This window comes from Terrapene carolina, unplaced genomic scaffold (assembly GCF_002925995.2).
Source record: "Terrapene carolina triunguis isolate 2854851 unplaced genomic scaffold, T_m_triunguis-2.0 Scaffold34021, whole genome shotgun sequence".
Classification (NCBI taxonomy): Eukaryota; Metazoa; Chordata; order Testudines; family Emydidae; genus Terrapene; species Terrapene triunguis.
In genome coordinates, this window is record NW_020698372.1 from 107,175 (window position 1) to 129,845 (window position 22,671).

Genomic DNA, 22,671 nt, shown 5'->3' on the forward strand with positions numbered 1-22,671 from the left:
GTAAGCTTATTTGGAGCTGGAACAGGCAGAGGACAGTGTAAAGTACAATTATGAGGTTGTCGGGGTCATCTCCTGAAATGTGTGTGTGGGGACGGGGTTGGAAAAGAGCATGAAGAGGAGAGCATAGGGATGAAGAAGGTGAGGGGAGGAGGGTGACTTCAAACAACGGTATGGAAGGGAAAGGAAGCATTTGCAGGCTAGGGAGTAATACTGAAGCCCAAACACAGGTCCAAGGGAAGGAGCTACAGCATAGGCTATGAAGGTGTCCTGCTTCCAATTGTGGCTGCATGGGGGAGCTGCTGCTGTTTAGTTTCTGGCATGTGTGGAGTAGGAAGAAGAGATGGAAAAACTATGCATGCAAAACCAGCCAAAAAAAAATCATATCTGAAAAATTTTGGCCTTAAGCCTACTCCTGAAATCCAAGATCTAGCCAATGGGCCACATAATCTGAACCAGATCTTCACAAAGGCCATAGTCCTCCCCTCCTCCCTCTCTCTCCCTCTTCCCCCTTCCCCCCCCCCCCAATGATCTCTCTTCTTGGAACAGTGTTAAAACTCTGAATTTGCTTTTTTGTGTAGAATTGTTAAACCCACTTATTTGCCTAAATTCTTTATGCTGTCTCCTAGATTCTGAAGATGCTCAACAGCAACACAGAGAGCCCCTACTTGATCTGGAACAATGGGACAAGAGCTGAACTTCTTGAATTCCTGGAATCTGAACAAGAAAGCATGATAAAAAGAGTGAGGCACTTCTAAAAAAAAAAAAAACGTTTGATAGAGGCCTTTCTCTAGGTTGCCTTAAATAATCTGGTATGCTCACATTATAGGAAGCTTTTTAAAGCTCAGGAAAAATCTACTCATGCAGTTTTAATTATCCAGCCACTGAGGGAAACCTTACATTGGCCAACTTCTCAGATACTTTTGCTCTCACTGCTTTATTTTACAAACTTAAAACACATTTGTATGAAGTCTTGCGCTGTTGCTTTTGCCTTGTTTGTGTTTCCATTGGAAATAATGGAGTCTCAGCAGTTAACTCTTTTCCATACCTCTATAAAATGTTTTTCTGTATATGGTAGGTCATTTTGTAAATATATTTAACAAAGCATAATTTTTTTTCTTAAAGGGTGATTGTGACAAAAGCTTTGGATCTGAATTTGTCTTCAGTGACCATGCAAAAGAACTTATTGTGGGAGAGATTTTTGTTAGAGTTTACAATGAAGTCCCTACTTTTCAGCTAGAGGTGAGATTGTTAATTTTGCTATTTGTGAAGAAACCTCAAGCTGGTCTTTCAAATGGTACTTACTTTGTGAATTTAAGCCAAACTCCCATTCCAAATAGCATTTTGAAGGGTATCAAGAGTTAACACTGCCCAGGAAATTTTACACACAAGCTTCAGCACAGTACCATTAGAAATATGCCTCTAAAGTTGGGGCATCTGTAGCTCCTGTTAACTTCTCAGGGTATCTCAGCGTTCTAGTGTAGACTATGATCTTAAGCATTTCCATTTGCTTAGGATGTATCATCTTGTTTATCTCCCAATTAAAAGGAGAGACAAGAATCAAATTGAAATTCTCACTGGCAAAGAAAAGCATGGGTTTGGTCAGAATTTGGCGCACGGGCATTTTGACACAATTTTAAATGGCTAAATACTTCCTTAGAAGAGCTTGAGTAGTCCACACTCTTCTCTCTTAAGCTATTAGTTTTGCTTTCTCAACAAAGATGGTGATGCTTGGTCACATCATCAAACTCTTAACAGCTTTTACCTGTAGTTAAACTGTAGAACTATCATGTCAGAAGAGGAAAAATAGGCATTACAATAAGACTGGTGTGAATATACAATAGTTATCCACTAAGGGTCAGAACCTTCTGCTAAATTGGAAAGGAATCCTAGCTAGATCATGCACTGGTGGAAGGGGAGGTTCTGGTATGGAAAAGCTGAGCATCACCACTTTACTGAATTTGAAAATGGCTTTTGACCATATATTCCTTAGGTATGAGCTTGCTGTACAATGCAGTTCAATACTTCTAGTGCAGAATGCTTTGTACATGTTTTTGAAATAATTTATAAAGATTCTTATGTACACTTACTGATCTCTTCATTATTTCAAGTTTCCAAAAGCTTTTGCTGCAAGCCTTTTGGATTACATTGGCTCACAGGCACAGTACCTTCACACGTTAATGGCTATCACACAGACTGGGAAAGTAGAGTCTGATCAACATGGAGACCGGTTACGGAGGGTTGAAATGGCATTGGAGGCTCTGAGAAATGTCATAAAACACAACCCAGGTAAACTTAAACACATTGAATTAATCAATAAGCAGCACCTTGAAAATGACCTTATTATAGATTTATTTTAGATATGACTCTAGCACTAAACCTGCACTTGTTGCCAAGCTGTAGAGATTCATGCTGCTGGCTAGCTAGTTGTCTTAAAAGGAGTATTTCTGGAATACTTTTAACAGATCTTTAAATAGTTTAACAGCAGCATTGATAGAATTCTTTGCTAGGAAAATAGTGAATTTCATTGAGAAGGTGTTTTGTTGGTACATCAGTCCTACAGAAATCTGCTTAACCACTTCTCCAAGGAGAGCAATTTTTTTGCCAAGTGAGTAAAATCTCTTCAGTTTTTTTTAGTCACTATGGTAAAAAGGGGTGTGAATACACGTGCCTAGTGTTGTGAAATATCAGGATCATTTTGCAGAGTTATTGTACTGTGTTCAAAGGTTTATTGAAAACCAACCCACTTTAAAAAAACAACAACAAAATAAAAAATGTGTCCTAGCATAGCTCTGTTTAAAGGATGGAACCCCAGGGATGGTAGAAAATGTTTTAGTATTTTGAGGGAAGACACTCTTCAAACACACTGGATTGCTAAATTTTTAATTTAGTTTTATGGAAACTATTCCTAGAGGAAAACTTTTATTAGAAATTCTTAATTCATGTCTTTGGATGTGCAATAATACTACAACACTGAAGTTTTCTTGGAGTGGTGGGGATGCAGCCTAGACCTATTCAGAAGTAGAGAAAAATGACTGCTTTTGTTAGTAAAGTTCTATCCGCAGAATAGGCTATTCTGAAGGGGCCAAAGAGGGGATGGGAGTTTTGGTGAACTACTACATACTACGTTCTGTGTAATCAAGCTGAGCTTTCATTTAAAGGTTGTGTGATGGGGTTTTTTTTTAAGTCTTTCCAGAACAACCTGGGTTCTAATCAGGTTCTCTGACAATTGCAGACTGAAACTGAAGATAAAAATTAATGTGTCTAAAGTGAAACTGTTTCTCTGTGTTCCTTCAAAGGGGGGTTACTGTCAATGCTAACTTAAAGAAAAAATTTTGCTAAAGGAATTTAAAAATATTTAAAAGTATCTATTTTAAAAACAAAGGTGGGTTTTTTGGCTCTTCTGTTGCTGACTTTAAGGGCCTTTTCTTTAAGGAAGAGTGGGCAGTCCCAAAACTGAAGAGCTGTCAAATGCACAAAATAAACAGGAAGAATACAGGAAACTACTGTAACTGAAAGTAGTAATCTCATACATTACAAGTAACACTGGAAGCAGAAATGTGACTATAATGTTGGTCATGTCCCTACAAGTAGTGAAAGCTCACTTTGGAAAAGATTAGAACTAAGTGCTCTCTAAATTTAATTCTTACAACACTGAAGGTCGTCATGTTAGCAGTTCTGCAGTTGACAGGCAGCAAGTTCTTGCAGAGAAGATCACGGGGTAGGATTGGCATGAAAGTGTTTGAAATAGAGACTGAACATTAGTGTCAAATGTATGTTAACTCTGTAAAAATGGACTAACTTTGTAACAGCAAAAGAGCGGAAATAGCTAAATGTCTGGAAAACAGTTCGAACTATCTATCAGTTAAAATGTATTTGATTTTAACTGACTTATCGTGTTTGGCAGGTGCTCGCCAGTTCCTGCAAACTTGAAACTATACATCCTATTTTTTTTTATCTACTCAGTACTTGGTTTTCCAATAGTGCCATTCTAATGGGGCAAAACCTATACTGATCCCCTTTCTTTGATATAGCTATTTTTCAGTTGGCTTGGTGCTTTCACAATTGGACTTGCAGGCAGCTTTTTCAGATATTTTATGCGTGGTTACTTATTTGTATTGCAGTAGCTAGGAGTCCTGGTTATGGACCAGGACTCCATTTTACAAACACAAGGACAGTCTTTTAAAGTAATTTATACTGTGTATAACATTGATTGGGAAGCTCTCCGGTAAGTGTTCTTTCCAATGGTAAAATAACTTATTCCTCCTTTATAGGTTCTGAGTGTGAATGCATAGGTCACTTTAAGCTGATATTCTCTCTTCTGCGTGTCCATGGAGCTGGTCAAGTGCAGCAGTTGGCTTTAGAGGTAAAAACATTGCTTAAGCAATATTTTTGTTTTCCCAACCCACAGTATCCAATCACATGGATGCTGAATGTAGTTTGTTGCATAGATGAGCCAGGTACACCAGGCTAGGTTAAGAAATTGCAATTTTTTAATTTGCAGATAGAAACTGTTCTGTTAAAATCTGTCAAATATCAGTCATAACTTGCTCCTGTTTAAAATCTTGACCTCATTCCAAGCTTACCGCTTCATATGGTAGTTCCTGAACATTGGGTGTACATTTGAATGCGGACTGTTTTAGGATATACTAGAAAAAATTATCCGTTTCTAACATTTGTTTATCAAACAGCTACCAAATAGCTCTTGAATCTGTTTTCTCAATGGTTTTAGCGCTTTTATATATATAATATATTAATTTAGGCTAGTTTAACCATAGCCAAAAACTTTAACATATGTATTTTTAGGAATTAACACCTTCATTGTACATGTCCTTGTAAAATTTCAACATTGGGTTTTGAATCTAGGTTTATTGCACACACTGGAGACTACTGTGCTGCAGTAGTGCTTAGAAGTGCTGACCGAGACAGGGGGGTGGAGTGGTCCCATTGTGCTAGATGTTGTGCATACACATAGTAGGGTAGACCCTGCCTTGAAGAGTAAGCTAAATACTCCTGACAAAGTATGGGAAGGAAAACTGGTACAGAAGCGAAGTTATTTGACCAAGGTCATACAGCACATCAGTTGCAGAGCTATATTTCTTGAGTCCTAATCCAGTGCCCCATGGACTGGACCATACTGCCTCAAGAGAATTTACCTGATACAATACTGCATTTCTTAGCCAAAAGTGGCTTAAATGTATAATCTAGCCCAGTGGTTCCCAAACTTGTTCCGCCGCTTGTACAGGGAAAGCCCCTGGCGGGCCGGACCGGTTTGTTTACCTGCCGCGTCCGCAGGTTCGGCCGATCACGGCTCCCACTGGCCTGTTCGTCCCTCGGCCCTCGCCGCTTCCAGCAGCTCCCATTGGCCTGGTGCAGCAAACCGCGGCCAGTGGGAGCCGCGATCGGCCGAACCTGCGGACGTGGCAGGTAAACAAACTGGCCTGGCCCGCCAGCGGCATTCCCCTGCATAAGAGGTGGAACAAGTTTGGAAACCACTGTTCTAGCCATTTGCCAGGAAATTTACTTTTTTCTAATGATTCATGCTTTTGATATTTTGCAGGTGGTGAACATAGTGACTTGTAACCAGGAATGTGTTAACAATATTGCCGAGGCAATGATTCTTTCCAACTTACTGGCCCTCCTGCATTCTCTGCCTTCAAGTATGTACTGGGCAGTTGCTTGTAGAAAGTTTTTTTTGTGTGGGGGGGGGAAAAAAAACAAACAAACTTGGGAAAAGTTAATGATTTGGAATGCAAGTAGCTGAACTTGTAACCTGATCCTGAGGGGATCCTTAATGTTGTAATATGCATGACCTGGATACCCATTTTATGCACTTAACCTTTGGTTCAGCTCAAACACACCTCTTAAGCACTTAGATTTCCAGCTTTTCATTTTGGGAATCATACAATTAACACCTCTTTGACATTCACTTTATAAATTGAATACTTATCTCTACAATTCTAAAATCTATAAATTGTGCAATATTTCAATTTTTGTAGTTTCAACTTGTTGGTCTTCACCTGAACGACACCTTTGCTATGAACTTTATAAAGTAAATTTTAGATCGATGGAACATACTTGCCTAACTGGAATTTAGTCAGGACTCTAAGCCTGCTATCTCTAACTTGTACTTAGTTTCAAATCCTTTCTTTCAAATTCTCATTAGGTAGGCTTCATTTTTTACTCATTATTATGCTTTCCAGGAACCAGTTCTTTGGGAGGAAAAACTCCTTGGTTGGCTTAACACCAGAACTGTAGTGTTCTGTTCTTCATAGTGCTCAGTCCAATAAATCTTGTATGGAAGAACTGATCATAACAGCAGTCATAGTTTCTCTCATATTTCTGTTTAATCTTGACAGGTCGGCAGCTTGTTCTTGAAACGCTCTATGCCTTGACATCTAGTACAAAAATAATTAAAGAGGCCATGGCAAAAGGTACAGTATTCTCTGAATGGCTGATAAAATAGACTTGTACAAAATGAAGATCAAAACTGTTGCAGACACGGTGGTGTGAGATTTAGCTCTGATACTGAGAGCAGTGTATAACTAGTGGCTGCTGTGATTTGGAAAAACCTAAACTTTTTCCCCCTGTTTTTCCAAACAGGTGCTTTAATCTACTTATTAGATATGTTCTGCAATTCAACACATCCACAGGTCCGAACCCAGACAGCAGAGCTTTTTGCCAAAATGACTGCAGATAAGCTAGTGGGTCCAAAGGTGAGCAAGAGTGAATTTAAAAAGTTGCTAGGTTATTTTTCACACAAAGGACTTGGTGTCCCTGAAATCAAAGAAGAGGTACTGAACAACTCAAAATTCAGTCAACTTTGAAGAGTTAAATGTAGTTTACTACACCTACCTGTGAGTTCCCCTCCCCCTCCCAACAGCTTTTGTGGGCTCACAAGGTTTTCTTAAGCTTTTCTCCTCTGTTGCTTGCGAAAGACTCAAACACGGGAAACTGATTGTACAACAACAGGGAAACTGGCTAGAAAAACTGAATGTTTCTCTAATCTTTCAGTTATAGTAACATTAGGTATTTGTCTGAAAACATTTTACCTTTTGTAATGTGATTAGATTGCAATGTTCCATGGAAGCTTCCATGGAACAGATATGTTTCATGTGTTGGCAAGAGTACTTGGTAAGATATAGATCACATTGGTAGATCTAGAGGGGTATGGATTTAGGAAATACTGTTTTCCAGTATGTAAAGTCATTGATAGGGACAAAAGGCATCTTTTCAGGAAGGAGACTAAAGGGTAGATGCTCAATAGCGGATGAGATTGAAAATCAAACTTGCATATAAAAAATGTCAGCTATTTTTTTTTCATGTTTATGTAAAGAAAAAATATATAATTTGTATTTATTTAACTGAAATGAATTAGTCATTTTATAACTTTCTAATTGTGAGATTTCAGTATAAAATCTCAAAAGCACCAGTAACCAGCATAACAAAGATGTGATCTCAGATTTATGATTTCTAATGGACTTTTAGTCATTAGATGCCTGCATTTGAGATGCCATTTCTCATTATGAAGTTAATGGTTGGGGTTTTATACCAGATAGCTTATTAACTGAAATAGACATGAAATTGAGTTTGTATGATGCTTTCTCTTATCAGACAGAAGTATTTTGGCATAGTCATGTACAAATACATAATTTAAAAAAAAAAAACTTTACATAGGAAGACCTTTTATGATGCCATTGAGTTTAACTGGTATGGTGGTTGATATTACAAGATGGTGAGGATTGCTTTTCTTTTCTTTTGCAGGTTAGAATTACACTAATGAAGTTTCTGCCTGGAGTCTTTATGGATGCCATGAGAGATAACCCTGAAGCTGCTGTTCATATTTTTGAAGGAACACATGAAAATCCTGAGTTAATCTGGAATGATCTCTCCAGGGAGAGAGTATCAACAACAGTTCGAGAAATGATGCTAGAGTATGTAGACTTACTGTGTAAATAGCTACTGTATTTGCTAAGTGACACACTTGTGTAGCAGTTTGATTCCTTAAGTTCATTCTCATTAATTAACAGAAATATCCATTTGTGACAAAATTTGAGTTCTGATTGATTAAAAAGTAGAGAAGGATTAAGGCAATGCCTTCCAGTGGAGCACGTGGGTTGAGTAGAGCCTCAGCACAACTGTGAATAATAAGTACCAAGCAATGCAGTGCATGTAACTGCCACCTGATGGCCACCTGCTGCCTATGAAGATCCAGAGAAAAGGAAGGCACTTAGTTCTGTGTGCTCTCTCAGCCCAACAGGTCACATTGTTTCAAACTTGAGAAGGGAGAATTGAAAGTGAGGGGGAAAGAAGGTAGAGTTTTGGAATGTGACCCTTGCTTAACCATTACACATGACAGGGAGTGGGGGAGCCAATAAGGAGAGTGAAGGTTGGGATTTTGAATGGGAGCCAGTTTTGTTGTATCTAGGATCGATCGTCTTTTAATTCACCTAATTCCTTTTTTTTTTGGTTTTTTTTTTTTATAATAGGCACTTTAAACTTCAGAGGGACAACCCTGACACTAACTGGAAGGTAAAAGCAAAAATGTTCATATTTCGGGGCCCCAAGAGAAACAGTAGGGAAATTGGTAATAAGTGCTCATGCTTTGTTTTCACATGCATTCCTTTTCTCTGCAGTGGCGTAGAAAATGCCAGCGACACGCTTCTAGCAAAAACCACCTGCTCTCTCTCATTACTGTAGTCTAGAGTTAACATCTAAAAAACAAGTTACACTGTAGAATTACTGAATCTATCCTCCAAATAACCCCACAAATTTGGTCTCTTGCTAGAAGCATTTAAACACAGGTGGGCTACAAACGTATATAAGATATAAACTTAACAGTGACGTTCAAAACTAAATTGTGATCAGAGAACCTTAACTGGTCCCCAGTATGCTGACTTTCTAAACAATCAAATCTTCTGTTACATGATCATAGCAAATTACTCTGTTTTCCAGTTGTTAGTAAGCCATTGAGGTTTTCATCACATAAAAATGTATGTCTGGGCCAATTGAATTGGTTGTATAGTAAATGCCACCTCACTAGTCTGAATTGTTAAATGTATGGTAAAGTATTTGTAAATCTGTCCTAAAAATGAGTCCGGTGGCACCTTAAAGACTGACAGATTTATTTGGGTATTTTGTAAAAAACCCACTTCAGGTGCATGAAGTGAAACTTACTGATACAGGCATAAGTATACTGGCACATGAAGAGAAGGGAGTTACCTTACAAAGGAGAACCAGTGTTGACAAGGTCAATTCAGTCAGAGTGGATGTGGTCCACTCCCAATAATTGAGGAGGAGGTGTCAATACCAAGAAATACTGGTTCTCCACTTGTAAGGTAACTCCCTTCTCTTCATGTGCCAGTATATTTATGCCTGTATCTGTAATTTTCACTCCCTACATCTGAAAAAGTGGGTTTTTGCCCACGAAAGCCTTTGCCCAAATAAATCTTAGTCTTTAAGGTGCCACTGTACTCATCATTGTTTTTGTGGATACAGACTAACACATTAGAATCTCTTCCACTGCCACTGCAATTCTAGTAATTTGTCAGAACGGCGTTTTCTGAGGGGAGACAATTGAGTAGTGTTAGGAAATAGCTTAACATAAACAACACACCATGCCCTGTAGAGTACGTGCTGTATGGTTTCACCCTTTAAACTGTCAAACACACAAGAAGGAAATTGCAATTGTTGGTTCCAATAAAAATCTGAACTGGAACTTTTCTACCAGTTCTGGTGTAGAGCTTCAAATATTTGAATGTCTTTCATAAAAGTTGAGATAATTTACTAAGAAATCAGGCTCGTTAAATTATCCTCAGTTAATTCTATACATAGAACTCAGTCTTCATCAGCCATGTTGTTTAATTTCTTTTGTGATTAGTGTCCATCACTAATATGTTTGCATTCACTGCAACTAGCTGAACCCATGGATTTACTTGAAAATGCCCACTCACCATACAGTACTTCCAAGTTCAGAATCTTGTTATATAGGGAAGAATCAGGTACCTAGTGTTTCTGCAGTAAGTTACTGTAAAGAAATTATGGTATTGCTAACTTTGCTGAACAATTCCATGTTGGATGTGTTTTAGGGAACAGAAAGCTGGTGTTATGCGAGTCTCCTTTAATGAAAAAACTTTAGTGAAATCATGGCTGTAATTGGTTGCAAGGTTTTACTGATTTGCCTCTTTCCTGATAAGAGGGGTGACTTGTTGCTGAGTTATATGGTAACTTCTGTTCTTCTCCAATTTTATATAGCTGCCTGAAGACTTTGCTGTGGTGTATGGTGAAGCAGAAGGTGAACTTTCTGTAGGGGGAGTCTTCTTAAGAATCTTTATTGCCCAGCCGGCCTGGGTTCTACGAAAACCTAGAGAATTTCTTATTGCACTGTTGGAAAAATTCACTGAACTGCTGGAGAAAAATAACCCCCATGTAAGAAGCCTTTGTAGCTATGCTTTCAAAATTGTGTTCAACATATAGTAAGGGCAAAGTTGGGCAAGTTTCAGAGCAATAACGTAAGATGCTAATTGGCATTTGGTTAACTTTGCTTCTGTCTTGCTGCTTGTATTTCTGCTTGCAGTGGTGGTAGCAGTTTCCTTTCCAACATAGAAATAGCTTTAAATCTTATTTCTGATTTTTGTGCAAAAGCACTTAGATATGATGAAGCGCTTTAAAAATACTAAATAAGCAAACAATTAGAATTTGAATGCCTTCAATCAAGAGTCCCTGTCTTTTGATTGCTCCTTTAAGTCCTATTGGAGTTTTAGCTCACAGTATTGACTGGGGAATGCAAATCCAAGATAGTTCCGCAAACATTCTGTAACTTCATGGCTTGCTTGGAGGAAAACTGCACCTGTCTAGCTCAACCTAACAGTACAAAAAATCACAGGAAAAGAAGCACTTGCCAACATAAACTGCCACATTAAGAGCAGGTTAGAAATGGATGTTCAGTTTGTGCCACTGGCCTCCCTTTCTGCTGTTGACCCTGTTACATCACTGCTGAGCAAGGTTGCCTCCCCCAGCACTCAGCTCAGTGTAAAAAGAATTATCCATTTTTTAGCTTATTCATAGGATGAGCAAAATCATTAATTGTGCTTGAAACTCTGTAAGGGAAGGCAATGGTTCAGTGGTATCAAATTTGATTTTTTTAATAATTCCCTGGACACTGTCTGGAGGAACTCAGGTAGGCTGAAGCCCATGCTGGCTCAGTTACTTCTACTTTTTTAAATGAAGCAATGTATTCAGTGAGTTTATGCAAACTTGTGGTTTTTGTTAGTAGAGATGCATTCTACCCCCCTTCCCCCAAAATGTACTGGCTTTAAATCATTGTAGAAATCAATACGTATCTGTAATACTTCGTAACTTCTGACTTTCCACAGATCTGAAACAGCAAGTACTTGCACTGGGTTTCTTTAATGTACTAGCTAATTTTGACCTGGAAAATTAATAATTTAATGCAAAGACTTGTATGCTTTCACAGGGGGAAACATTAGAAACTGTAACAACGGCAACCGTGTGCCTCTTCAGCACTCAGCCTCAGCTAGCAGATCAAGTCCCACCACTTGGTCATCTCCCCAAGATTCTCCAGGCTCTAAATCACAAGAACAATGCTATTCCTAAAAGTGCTGTTCGTGTCATACACACACTGTCTGATAATGAGGTACCACATTTAAGGTTTTTCTTTTAGATGGAATGTATATACTAAGTGTATATGGCGTATACGTTCATACCAACTTAGGGCTTGTTTACCTGGCCCAACAAAGCACTCTAGAGGGATGCGATTTGTAGAGCGCTCTAACTTCCACACTTAGACCTGGCTGACGGACTCTAAAATGTACTAGTTTGCGGTAATGTAGTGTTAATGCAAGCCAGGTACCTTTTGGAGTGTGCCAGCAAGGTCTACACGGGGTAATTGGAGCACAACATGTTGGAGCACTTTACCACAACCTGTAGACAGGCCCTTAATTACTTTTGTGGCGAATAAATCTTCGGAGACCTCTCCTAATAGCCATACTGGTTACCTACGTGGTATTTCACCCCCACATTCTTAAAACTAAGCCAACATAGCTTCTAACGATAGGTGGGTTTTTCTTCTGTTTGCTGTATTACTGTGGTTGATTGGTTAGTAAGTGGTTTTAATTCATCCTAATTATGGATAAAAGCATCCAGCAAACGTCTGCTGCAACAGTTGGGGCCTGCCGCTACTATTGTGAAACATGTAAAACTCCAGGAAAATATGAAGGGGACAGTCGGATATCTGCAGTCTACCATCACAGTAGATGTAGAAGTTACAATAGTACTCATGATTTGAATTTTAGATTAAAAATACAATACAGCACAAATGCTTTTCCTTCTCTACGTACAGCTTTGTGTTCGAGCAATGGCATCACTTGAGACCATTGGCCCTTTGATGAATGGAATGAAAAAGCGATTGGATACGATTGGTCTAGCCTGTGAAGCACTTAATCGAATGTTTCAAAAGGAGCAGAATGATTTAGTAGCCCAAGTAAGCAAGCTGTTCTAAAGAAATGGTATAAGTACTTACTAATACTTCTCACACTCAGGTGTGCATTAGTTCAGAAGGTGTGCAAGAACTGTGTCCTGTGATTACTGACTACTTTAGAGTGCTAGATGGTGCTCACTTCTGTCTTGCCTATTAACTTGTCTATTTTCCCATTGTCGGTCTAGTACTATTAAAAGTCCTGGTTTGATAAAGCTAGAATCTGAAGTCCCTCACCCGTAGCTCAGAACTGCAGTACAGGCTTCCCCAGGCTCTTTGGACAACATACTTAGACTTTATTGTAAAGCTTCTAAGGTGAGCGGGTAGCTCATGACTTGCATTCTCTAACTTCTAACAGTAGGAAAAAAAGGTGTCCGTAGGGCTTGCTTCAAGGATATGGACCAGGAGCAGAACTGCCAACTCACTTCATAATTGTCACCGAGTAGCTTAGTGTCTTCCGAGTTTCATTGACATCATTGCATTTTCTTTTTTTCCTGGCATTTTTATCTTGTCTGCAGCAGCATGAGCTTAGCTGTTTGCATACATGTACTGACCTGTCTTCAGAAGTAGGTGTAATGGAGCAGTTCAGAGTATTGTGGATCTTCAGAAGAGAGATCCTGTTATTTCAAAAAGACAAAAAAAAAAAACTTTAGTGCATCAACTGTTCTAAAGCAGAGTGAAGTGAGCAACCAAACACTGGTAAAAGTCCATTCAATTCAAATGTTCTCAAAGTCCACAGTATTAAGTATCTCCAATAATTTTGCTTTGTAGGCTTTGAAAGCAGATTTGGTTCCGTATCTCCTAAAATTGCTTGAAGGTGTTGGCCTAGAAAATTTGGAAAGCCCATCTGCCACGAAGGCTCAGATAGTTAAAACCTTGAAGTCTATGACTCGCAGCCTACAGTATGGAGAACAGGTAAGTACTTACTAACAATAGGGTGACCAGATGTCCCAATTTTATAGGGACAGTCCCGATTTTTGGGGCTTTTTCTTATATAGGCGCCTAATAACCCCTCACCCCCGTCCCAATTTTTCCCACTTGCTGTCTGGTCGCCCTAACTAACAATGTTCTGAATCGCTGGGCTTGAGAAAGCTTAATCGTTATATAGACAGATACAGTTTTGAGCCAGTACACCTGAGAGCATGTCTCCCAGCCTAACCTTTATTGACGTGCTTAAGCTGTGTCAACTAGTGGTCTATGTTAAGTGGCAGAGTATCCCAGATTCACAGCTTTTAATGAGTCAGTCAATCCATATCTTCCTATGAAGGGAAGATCAGGAGCAGAGGATGAGATTTGTAGGCCACCAGACAAACCTATAGAAATAGCGTCTGAGAGGCTTAGAGTGCCAGGGAAGGCTGATGACATCTGAAAGTAGATAGGCAAGACTGATGCACAGGTGTTCTCGGAGCCTGTACTGCAGTGGGTAAAGAGTAAAGTATCTGGAGAACTGCAGCTTGAAATTGGATTCTTGAAAATTCCTCTGCACAGAGCATGCTTTAGAGTTGAGACCTAAAAAATAAATTGTCCAAGTAACACAGATTCCTCTGACCAGTTGAGACAGTGTGTACGTTCCCACTCCCACAGCAATACTAAAATCAGAATCTTGTTCATACATCCCTCTGGTTCAGTTAGTCCTGGGTCCTTCTTCCATCCTCGTTCAAGACTGTCAAGTACTATTCAGATTGACGTCCTGATTCTGCCGCAATGCAACAGTTCTGCTTCTCAGGCTATCTGGCATATGAGGCAGGAGGCTGCTACCATTGCTTCTGCTCTCCTTGTTGATCAACTGAATGGGTGAGGGAAGAGAAGCACTAGGAAGAAATTCAAGCTGTTCAGTAGCACTAAATCTTCTTGGGATATCCATGCTTGTATATTCAACCCCCACCCGAACGGCGACCAACTGTTTACCCTGTGTAATAGTTGTGGTTTTGGGTTAGGATTGTGTATGCCTATTTGGATACTTAAGTGTTCATTTTTATAGATCTAGTCAATTTCTAAAAACTGACCTTACCACCATGAGTAAAGAGTAGAACGTTTCCATCCAGCTATTGTAAGCAGTTATTAAATGTAGACACTTACCAGCTCTTTGTTATAGGTAAATGAAATCCTGTCTCGTTCCTCTGTGTGGAGTGCCTTCAAAGATCAGAAACATGACTTGTTCATTTCTGAGACACAAACAGTAGGATACCTCACAGGTCAGCAACACTTATTTCAGATCAGAGTTGTAACCTTCACTTCACTGCTACTGTTTCAAATGAACCTTGAAATATGCCTGAATAGAGCTGAGATACTTGACTCATTGTTTAAGGGTGTGGTGGGTACATCCTCTATCCTCCAAAGTTTTGCTGCCATCATGTGGCCATTTCGTTGCACTATGCTAACACTATGAAGTACTGTTGTTTTTCATTTTATACTGTTTGATCTGTTGTTGTTAGCCCATGGCTGGCGCATACCTGAACATATATTTCTGAGGAATCCATTACTATGGCTTTTAGTGTTTAAAAATAAAAGTGTATTGGGCTTTGTAAGACTTCTTATGCTTGCAGATTTTCATAGCAAATAGTCCTCACAGTGCTCTGTGGTGATACAGCTAAAGTTGTTCCAGCTCCCGCTGGCTGTTGTACTTAAATATCACAGGCAAAGTTCTCATAAGTGCCTAAGAGCATAGTTCATTATGGCTTCATCACTTCTGGTTGTGTGGGTTCTAGTCTCCATTTATCAAATGGCATAATTTTTGTTCAAAAGCAAATTTCGCCTTTTTGTGACTTGGATTTATCAAGAAGCACAATGTTACCTGTTCACACTGTGCAAATATTTGATTAATTTATTGACTCCTGAAAGCTCAAAATTATACTGAAGCAGCATACTTGTATTCTGAGACCTGTAACTTTGTGGTAGGAAGAGTTCAAACTTTGAGAAACTTGCATGGCTAGATTTTTCATTTTGATTGCTGATAAAAGCAACCTAGAACACTGTTATGGAATTTCTCCACTAAAATAAATTATTCAAAACTGAGGGAAAGGCCAAAGGGTTGATGTGAGATTTTAATTTTTAAGACTTCTGATTTTGAAGGACTTTTTTTTTTTTTTTATAAATAGGATATCTCTATCTCCTAGAACTGGAAGGGACCTTGAAAGGTCATCGAGTCCAGCCCCCTGCCTTCACAAGCAGGATCAAGTACTGATTTTGCCCCACATCCCTAAGTGGCCCCCTCAAGGATTGAACTCACAACCCTGGGTTTAGCAGGCCAATGCTCAAACCACTGAGCTATCCCTCCCCCCTTCATTAAGCCTTTTCTCCTTAAGTCAAATATGACTAAGCTTTTCCTCACAGTCCAGGGAACTTGCATGCCTCTCCCCAAATAAGCACAGATTTAGTCACACCTTCTCTCTACCTGCATGTGGTCATCAACCCTCCACTTGTGAATTAATACTGACTAGATTATTCACACATTAAGACAAATGCATAGAAAGGAAAGGCTCTGATATTTCTGATTATATTTCCAGATAAATCTCACTGAACCCTTTTGGCTAATTGAGGTTCAGAATGTTACGGCCTAGGACAGGGGTTCTCAAACTGGGGATCAGGATCCCTCAGGGGGTCACGAGGTTATTACATGGGGGGTCACGAGCTGTCAACCTCCACCCCAAGCCCCGCTTTGCCTCCAGCATTTATAGTGGTATAAAATATATTAAAAAGTGTTCTTAATTTACAAGGGGGGGGTCGCACTCAGAGGCTTGCTATGTGAAAGGGTCACCAGTAAAAAAAAGGTTTGAGAGCCACTGGCCTAGGAGCAGATTCTTAGCATTTGTTGGGAGTATACCATTATTTGAACAGGAGAACACTAATTTGTGGTTTGTTTGCCCTACATGAAAAGGGCAAAGCACTTCTTAGTCACACGGGATGTTCAAGACTGTCTAGCTCAGGGGTGGGCAAACTTTTTGGCCTGAGGGCCGCATCAGGTTTCTGAAATTGTATGGAGAGCCGGTTCGGGGAGGCTGTGCCTCCCCAAACAGCCAGGCGTGGCCCGGCCCCTGCCCCTATCCGATCCCCCCGCCCGCTTCTCGCCTCCTGATGGGGCCCCCCCATGGGACTCCTGCCCCATCCAACCTCCCCGTTCCTTGACAGCCCCCCGGGGACCCCTGTCCCATCCACACACCCCCCGCTCTCTGTCCCCTGCCAGCCCCCCGGACTCCCTGCCCCATCCAACCACCCCTTCTCCCTGACTGCCCCCGGACCTCCCCCAATCATCTCCCCCCGCCCCATCCAAACCCTCCTCTCCTCCTTGACTGCCCCCACCCTCTGACTGCCCTGGCCCCTACCCACACCCCCGGCCCCTGACCACTCCCCAAACTCCCCTGCCCTCTATCCAACCACCCCCTGCTCCCTTACTGCTCTGCCTAGAGCACTGGTGGCTGGCGGTGTGGCTGCACCAGGATGGGCAGCTGCGCCGCGCAGCAGAGAGCACCGGGTCAGGCCCCGGCTCTGCAGCTGTGCTGCCCCAGGAGCTCGCTCCTCCACTGCCCAGAGCATTGTGCCGGCAGCACAGTGAGCTGAGGCTGCCGGGGAAGGGCTGGGGGCTAGCCTCCCGGGCCAGGAGCTATGGGGCCGGACAGGACGGGCCCGCGGGCCGTAGTTTGCCCACCTCTGGTCTAGCTGTTTCCTACTCCATTTCTTTTGGTAAATAGTCTCTGCTTTCTTTCGGCTATCAGCGAGACATCAGAGCCAATGTGGTTCGTTCCATGCATTGGTAGACTTCCTGCTGATGGATTCATTGCTCTTTTGCTAATTTTTGCTGAATAGAGTCCTACAGTATTTTATACCAAAGAAATCCTATAGTAAAAGTGTTAGCTGACTTCAGCTGTTTGGGGGGGGTGGGGGGGTGAGGGAGGGACCCAAACAATTAATATTCTTTCTGGACAAGTCAAGTAACCTCTCTATGCGTTTGTTTGTAGCATTGGGCGATTCTTAAATGACAGGGGTGAGGCTAAATTCCTTATGCTTGTAAAGTGCTTTCTGATCATAGGAGGGAAGACGCTGTAGCAATGATAATCTAACCATAAACTCTGAGCATTTCTCTATACTCGGCGCTTGTCTACACTTAGATTGCTGTAGCACTTCGTGAAGATGCTACCTATGCTGACACGGGAGAGCTGCTCCCATTGGTATAGATACTCCACCTCTCCAAGAGGCAGTAACTATGTCGACTGGAGAAACCCTCCCGTCGACATAGCATCGTCTACACTGGGAGCTTGGTCGGATTAACTGCATTGCTCACAGGTGTGGATTTTCCACACCTCTGAGCGACGTAGTTACAGTCCTGTAAATCTGTAGTGTAGACCAGGGCTGACAGTATTCTGCCCTATCTTTGCTTCAAACTGCTTCGCTGTCTGTCCTTCCCTTACAACTTCCCTTGCTTATTTCTTTTTCTCTCAGGTGTCTCTTCTCCTTCCCTTCTAACTGGTAGCAGTCCCCTTCACCTCAGAAGTGGGCTTTAGATGTGCTCTGCCAGGCAGCTTGCTAACGTCTGTGTAGCTCTCTAATGCAGGTAGATATCATTTTGCTAAATGCATGTTCCATTCACTGCATTCCTAGTAACTGACTTATACGCTCTTTTAGATGCATGCTATACAATAGAAGCAAGCGTGTAGTCTCCTCAAAATATTGCACAGGGGTGCAAAATACTATACAGACTATTAAACTGCTGCAATTGTACTTACAACTTTTGGAACAGTAACTTGCTCCTCCTAGAAGATAACTTGCTGAATGATGATGTAAACATATAGACTAAACCATTCCTGAAGGAATTTATTGGAATATTCTTTCTGGGGGAAAAGATTTGTGGAACAAGTGAATTGGATTAGTATTTTGAATCTGTTAGGGTTCACACATGATTCTGAGTCCAGTCCATGGCTTTATGCCAGTAGGCTAAGGTATATATCCACCAATTGGTTTGTGAAACAAGTATACCTTGCATATATATAGTAATGGAGTTAAGCTTTATTCAGAAATCCCTAAGTAGCAGGTTGCCAAAAATTAACTTTTCTTCACGGCCAAGTGGTTTTTTCATGGCTCTTCTTGAAAGGTGGTGTGCATTTTGGTTTCCTCATGGCACACGTTTGCCTTTTTCTTCTGAAATGTAAAACAGCATGGCTGTCAGTGTGCTGTAAGGAGATACTATTGCGTTTTGAGAATAGAACTTTAGATTTCAGTATTTATGTAGGTGATGGGAAATTAAATGGATACATTCATTGATGATTTAAGTGTGACAAGTTCTAACTCCTTGAATATAGGGTAACAAAAAGCCATATAACTTCTAAAACAAAGGGGTTTTGTAGGATTTTTTGTTTTGAAAAAGCCCTATGGATCCTTGCACTTCCCCTGCCCTACAACCAGCTTCTTTTCACCAATCTGTGCTCTGCACACTTCATCCTCCAGTTGATTTTGCTTTTATATCAACTTTTCATGAACATGAAAGTGGACTACTTTCTATCTGTTTACTCACAAGATTCATGAAGGGTGTGATGCATTTGGATCACCTCAAGACAAGAGGTGTCATAAAAATGTAATGTCCTTACTTGGCTACTGTTCTTGAGTCACCCAGATCCTATCTATGAGTCCAGGTTTCTCATATGGAAAAATTTAGTCTTTGTGGCAGTGACTTTAGCTTCAAGCTCTAGTGACAAATCCACTGTAGACTAAGGTTACTGTTAAAAGGGAAGGAGTGCAGATCTGTTAAACTCCGATCCAAACAAGAATTACAGGGACCTTCCTTTTCTTCACTTTCTTCAGGCTTGGCAGTGCTGTTTGTATTCTGAATGCTTTCTGCCTTTTAAGTGAAAAAGAAGCACTAGGAGTTGTGCTATGCCATCTCAACAGGGATAGAAATATTGCCAGCTAGTGAGACAGTTTAATGGCTTTATCCCTCCAAAGAATGGAAGTTCCTGCTAGTCGTATCTGAAAGCATAAACGCCAGAGTGAGGGTATCCGGTTATAACAGGGGTCGGCAACCTGCGGCACGCGTGCTGATTTTTACTGGCATGCTGCTGCCAGCTGGGGTCCCGGCCGCCTGCCCTGCTCAGCCCACTGGCATCCTGGGTGAACAGAACCCCTGGCTGGCAGCAGGCTGAGCAGGGCAGGCAGCCAGGACCCCAGGTGGCAGGAGCCGGGGGACGGAACCCCAGACCAGCAGTGGGCTGAGCCGCTCAGCCTGCTACCAGTCTGGGGTCCCAGCCATCGGCCCCGCTCAGCCTGCTGCCGGCGTGGGATACCAGTCGCCGGACCCACTCACCTCGCTGCTGGTCTGGGGTTCCAGCTGCCCGTCTCCCTGCCAGCCGGGGTCCAGGCCTCCGGCCCTGCTCAGCCCTCCTGGGGTACCGGCAGTCAGCCCAGGGCTTTGCTGCTGGCCTGGTCCCAGTGCTCTGCAGCCCTTCTCAAAAATTACTTTAAAAACTTTGTATATTACAGTAATGGTTACAAAATGTATAATGTTAATAAATACATAGTCTTGATGAAACAAAGTAGTTGTACTTATGTGCCCGTGCTTAATTTGTGTTTTCGATGATTTACCTTCTAAAAAAATCTTGCATGTCTCGCACTCCCAGAAAGGGCATCTCGCACCTCTAGGGGCTGCGTGCACCCCAGGTTAAGAACCACTGCACTAAACTGATAAGATCTGCATTTTAATTTAATTTTAAATGAAGCTTCTTAAACATTTTAAAAACCTTGTTTACTTTACAGACAAAAATAGTTTAGTTCTGTAATACAGACAGAGAGAGAGACCTTCTAAAAACGTTAAAATGTATGACTGGCACGCAAAACCTTAAATTAGAGTGAATAAATGAAGACTTGGCACACCACTTTTGAAAGGCTATAAAATATCTGAATACTAGTTATTAGCAGCAAAGACTCCTGTGGCACCTTATAGACTAACAGACGTATTGGAGCATAAGCTTTCGTGGGTGAATGCCCACTTCGTCGGATGCATGTATTCACCCACAAAAGCTCATACTCCAATACGTCTGTTAGTCTATAAGGTGCCACAGGACTAACATGGCTACCCCTCTGATAGTTATCATTAGGTCACTTTATTTTGTCAGTTTCTCTTCCATTTGGCTGGAATTGATTTTTCTGGGTGTTTTTTTGGTTTGTTCCTTGTTGTCTAGTGGTACTCAGCGCATTAGATTTATTAATCTTCAGACTCTCAAATATATGAACATGCCACCTCTGTTTCCTTAAGCACAAATCCTAGGAATTTCCTAGGTGCTCAGACTACAGCTATAAATGAGATTTATCCTCAATTCCTAATGGCAAGTCTTAAAAATAAAAACCATAAAACAGATGGTCTCCTTATTAAGGTTAACAAAACTATAAGGTCAATCAAACTGTGTGTCTCAGTATTTTCAAAGATGACAATTTTAACAAGGGTGATTCTGAGTAATAAGTATAGAGAACAGCCATTTCATTATATTAAAACTAATTACCAATATTTTTTTCTCTTTCCTCTCCTCCTCCCCTCCCCCCCCAGGCCCTGGAGTTGCTGGCTACCTTACTGCAGGAACGACATCCTCTGTAATGCCCAGTGTACCACCCCCTGTAGACAATGAATTGGGAGATACCAGCTAAGGGATTTGAAATACCCATGAAAGACTTTTAAAGGCAGACTGGCCAGTGATGAGGAACAGCACTTTCCTCCGTCTGATGCTTTGAAATGAACTCTTACTGCCTTTCCAATTGTTTCCTGACAGTGTTATTCCTTTTTCTATGAATATATTTTTTTTAGGGGAAAAAAGTCAGTGAGTCTGTCACATTGTAACATAAGAAAGCACTCTAAGGATCAGCCCAAATGGGTACACAAGAATTTTTTTTCTTGTTGTACGTAAGCACATTTTGTTCCTTTCTATTTGTTTACAAGACTGTGAATCAAACAACTTTTTCCTAGTTTTTATATTTTATGAATTAGCATGACTGGAGTTGAACTACAGTCTAGAAGAATTGGACTAAGTCACTTGACCTCCACCATCCCCACTAACAGGGCATTTTCCTCCTCTGCTCCAAGTCCTGACATGATCATTCTCATTGAACAATGACTTACTAGAGGTTTGTCCCTGCACCGGTTCACTGATGTCCTTAATCATTAACATTATCTTCCTGAGATCAAACCGCATTAGACACTTGTATGTATAAACTGGCTTTACCAAATTGAAAACACTTCAGCAAAAAAAAAAAAAAAATTAAAAAAAATGTCAACCTGGTATGTAAGAACCTAGTGTAATTGTGAAATGTTCTATACATTATCCAGTATATAAAAGCTTTCTATATTGAATGTACATTATACAGATCACTCATATGTACATAAAATTTTAAAAATAAAGGGAATTGAGAGCCTTGTTAATGAGACAAAGCTTTTCTATTAATGGAATGTTTCTTCCTTCTTGGAAATGGTTAGAATTCTAGAGCAGCCAGCTAGACCGTACTTCTGAGAGGGGGGTGTTCTTGAGTGACTGGAAAAAATGTATTGAAGGAATTTGTGTATTCTAAGTATTTTATCACCCAGAAAATGTCTGACAAAGGAGAAAGTCCTATACCCTGGACACTAAAACTAGAGCAAATTCCAGAGTAATGTGTAAAAATTCAGATAGTAACATACTCTAACTTTTAAATGCAGGTAGAGGTGTAAAAACTGACCATATTCTTCCATTTCTGGTATTTAACAGGACAAATATTTCTAGTGGGTGCTGGTGGAATGCAATAATCAGCCAATCCCCAAGGGAAAGAGTCCAGAAAATATTAAACAGGTGTCTATTAGAGCAATTTGGATAAATAATGCAGCACAAGTCAAAATTATATTGCCCCTTTGATCTTTTAATTATACAAAAAAGCCTGGAGCTGTGGAGATGCAGTCCAATACACAGCTAAACACTATGCATAACCTCAGTTATTAGCAATGTTAGCAACATTGACCTTCCATATTCATTGTTAAGTTCAGCTGGGTAAAGTGTCATTATTATGGCCATAACTAAAAAATGGATGAAATTTTACCTTTGTCTGTAAATATGTGCACATGAGGAAAGAATCTGTCCTTTAATATTCAGTGTTATGGTTTTGCTGAGGTCACAGTCTGGTCTACTGAAGACACATGCCATTGGCATAGGGGATAGCTACCTCTACGCTACAAG

At 40.7% G+C, this 22,671-nt stretch overlaps 1 protein-coding gene across 4 annotated transcripts in view; it reads left to right on the plus strand.

Moving 5' to 3' along the window:
* Window positions 1–22,063, plus strand: part of LOC113409688 (dnaJ homolog subfamily C member 13) — a 101,990-nt gene extending 79,927 nt beyond the window's left edge. For 2 of the 4 annotated variants that reach the window (XM_026663860.2, XM_026663862.2), the window contains 15 exons: window positions 627–740; window positions 1,123–1,239; window positions 2,109–2,286; window positions 4,272–4,363; window positions 5,558–5,657; window positions 6,357–6,431; window positions 6,601–6,713; window positions 7,762–7,931; window positions 8,487–8,529; window positions 10,252–10,425; window positions 11,474–11,653; window positions 12,359–12,499; window positions 13,265–13,408; window positions 14,589–14,688; window positions 21,021–22,063. In XM_026663860.2, the coding sequence (XP_026519645.1) occupies window positions 627–740; window positions 1,123–1,239; window positions 2,109–2,286; window positions 4,272–4,363; window positions 5,558–5,657; window positions 6,357–6,431; window positions 6,601–6,713; window positions 7,762–7,931; window positions 8,487–8,529; window positions 10,252–10,425; window positions 11,474–11,653; window positions 12,359–12,499; window positions 13,265–13,408; window positions 14,589–14,688; window positions 21,021–21,118 (1,839 nt within the window). In that variant the 3' untranslated portion in view covers window positions 21,119–22,063. Of the gene's footprint in view, window positions 1–626; window positions 741–1,122; window positions 1,240–2,108; window positions 2,287–4,271; window positions 4,364–5,557; window positions 5,658–6,356; window positions 6,432–6,600; window positions 6,714–7,761; window positions 7,932–8,486; window positions 8,530–10,251; window positions 10,426–11,473; window positions 11,654–12,358; window positions 12,500–13,264; window positions 13,409–14,588; window positions 14,689–17,929; window positions 18,042–21,020 lie in introns of those variants that run through there. The other 2 variants (XR_003899993.1, XM_026663864.1) reach the window with 2 other exon arrangements.
* The last annotated feature ends 608 nt before the right edge of the window (window positions 22,064–22,671 follow it).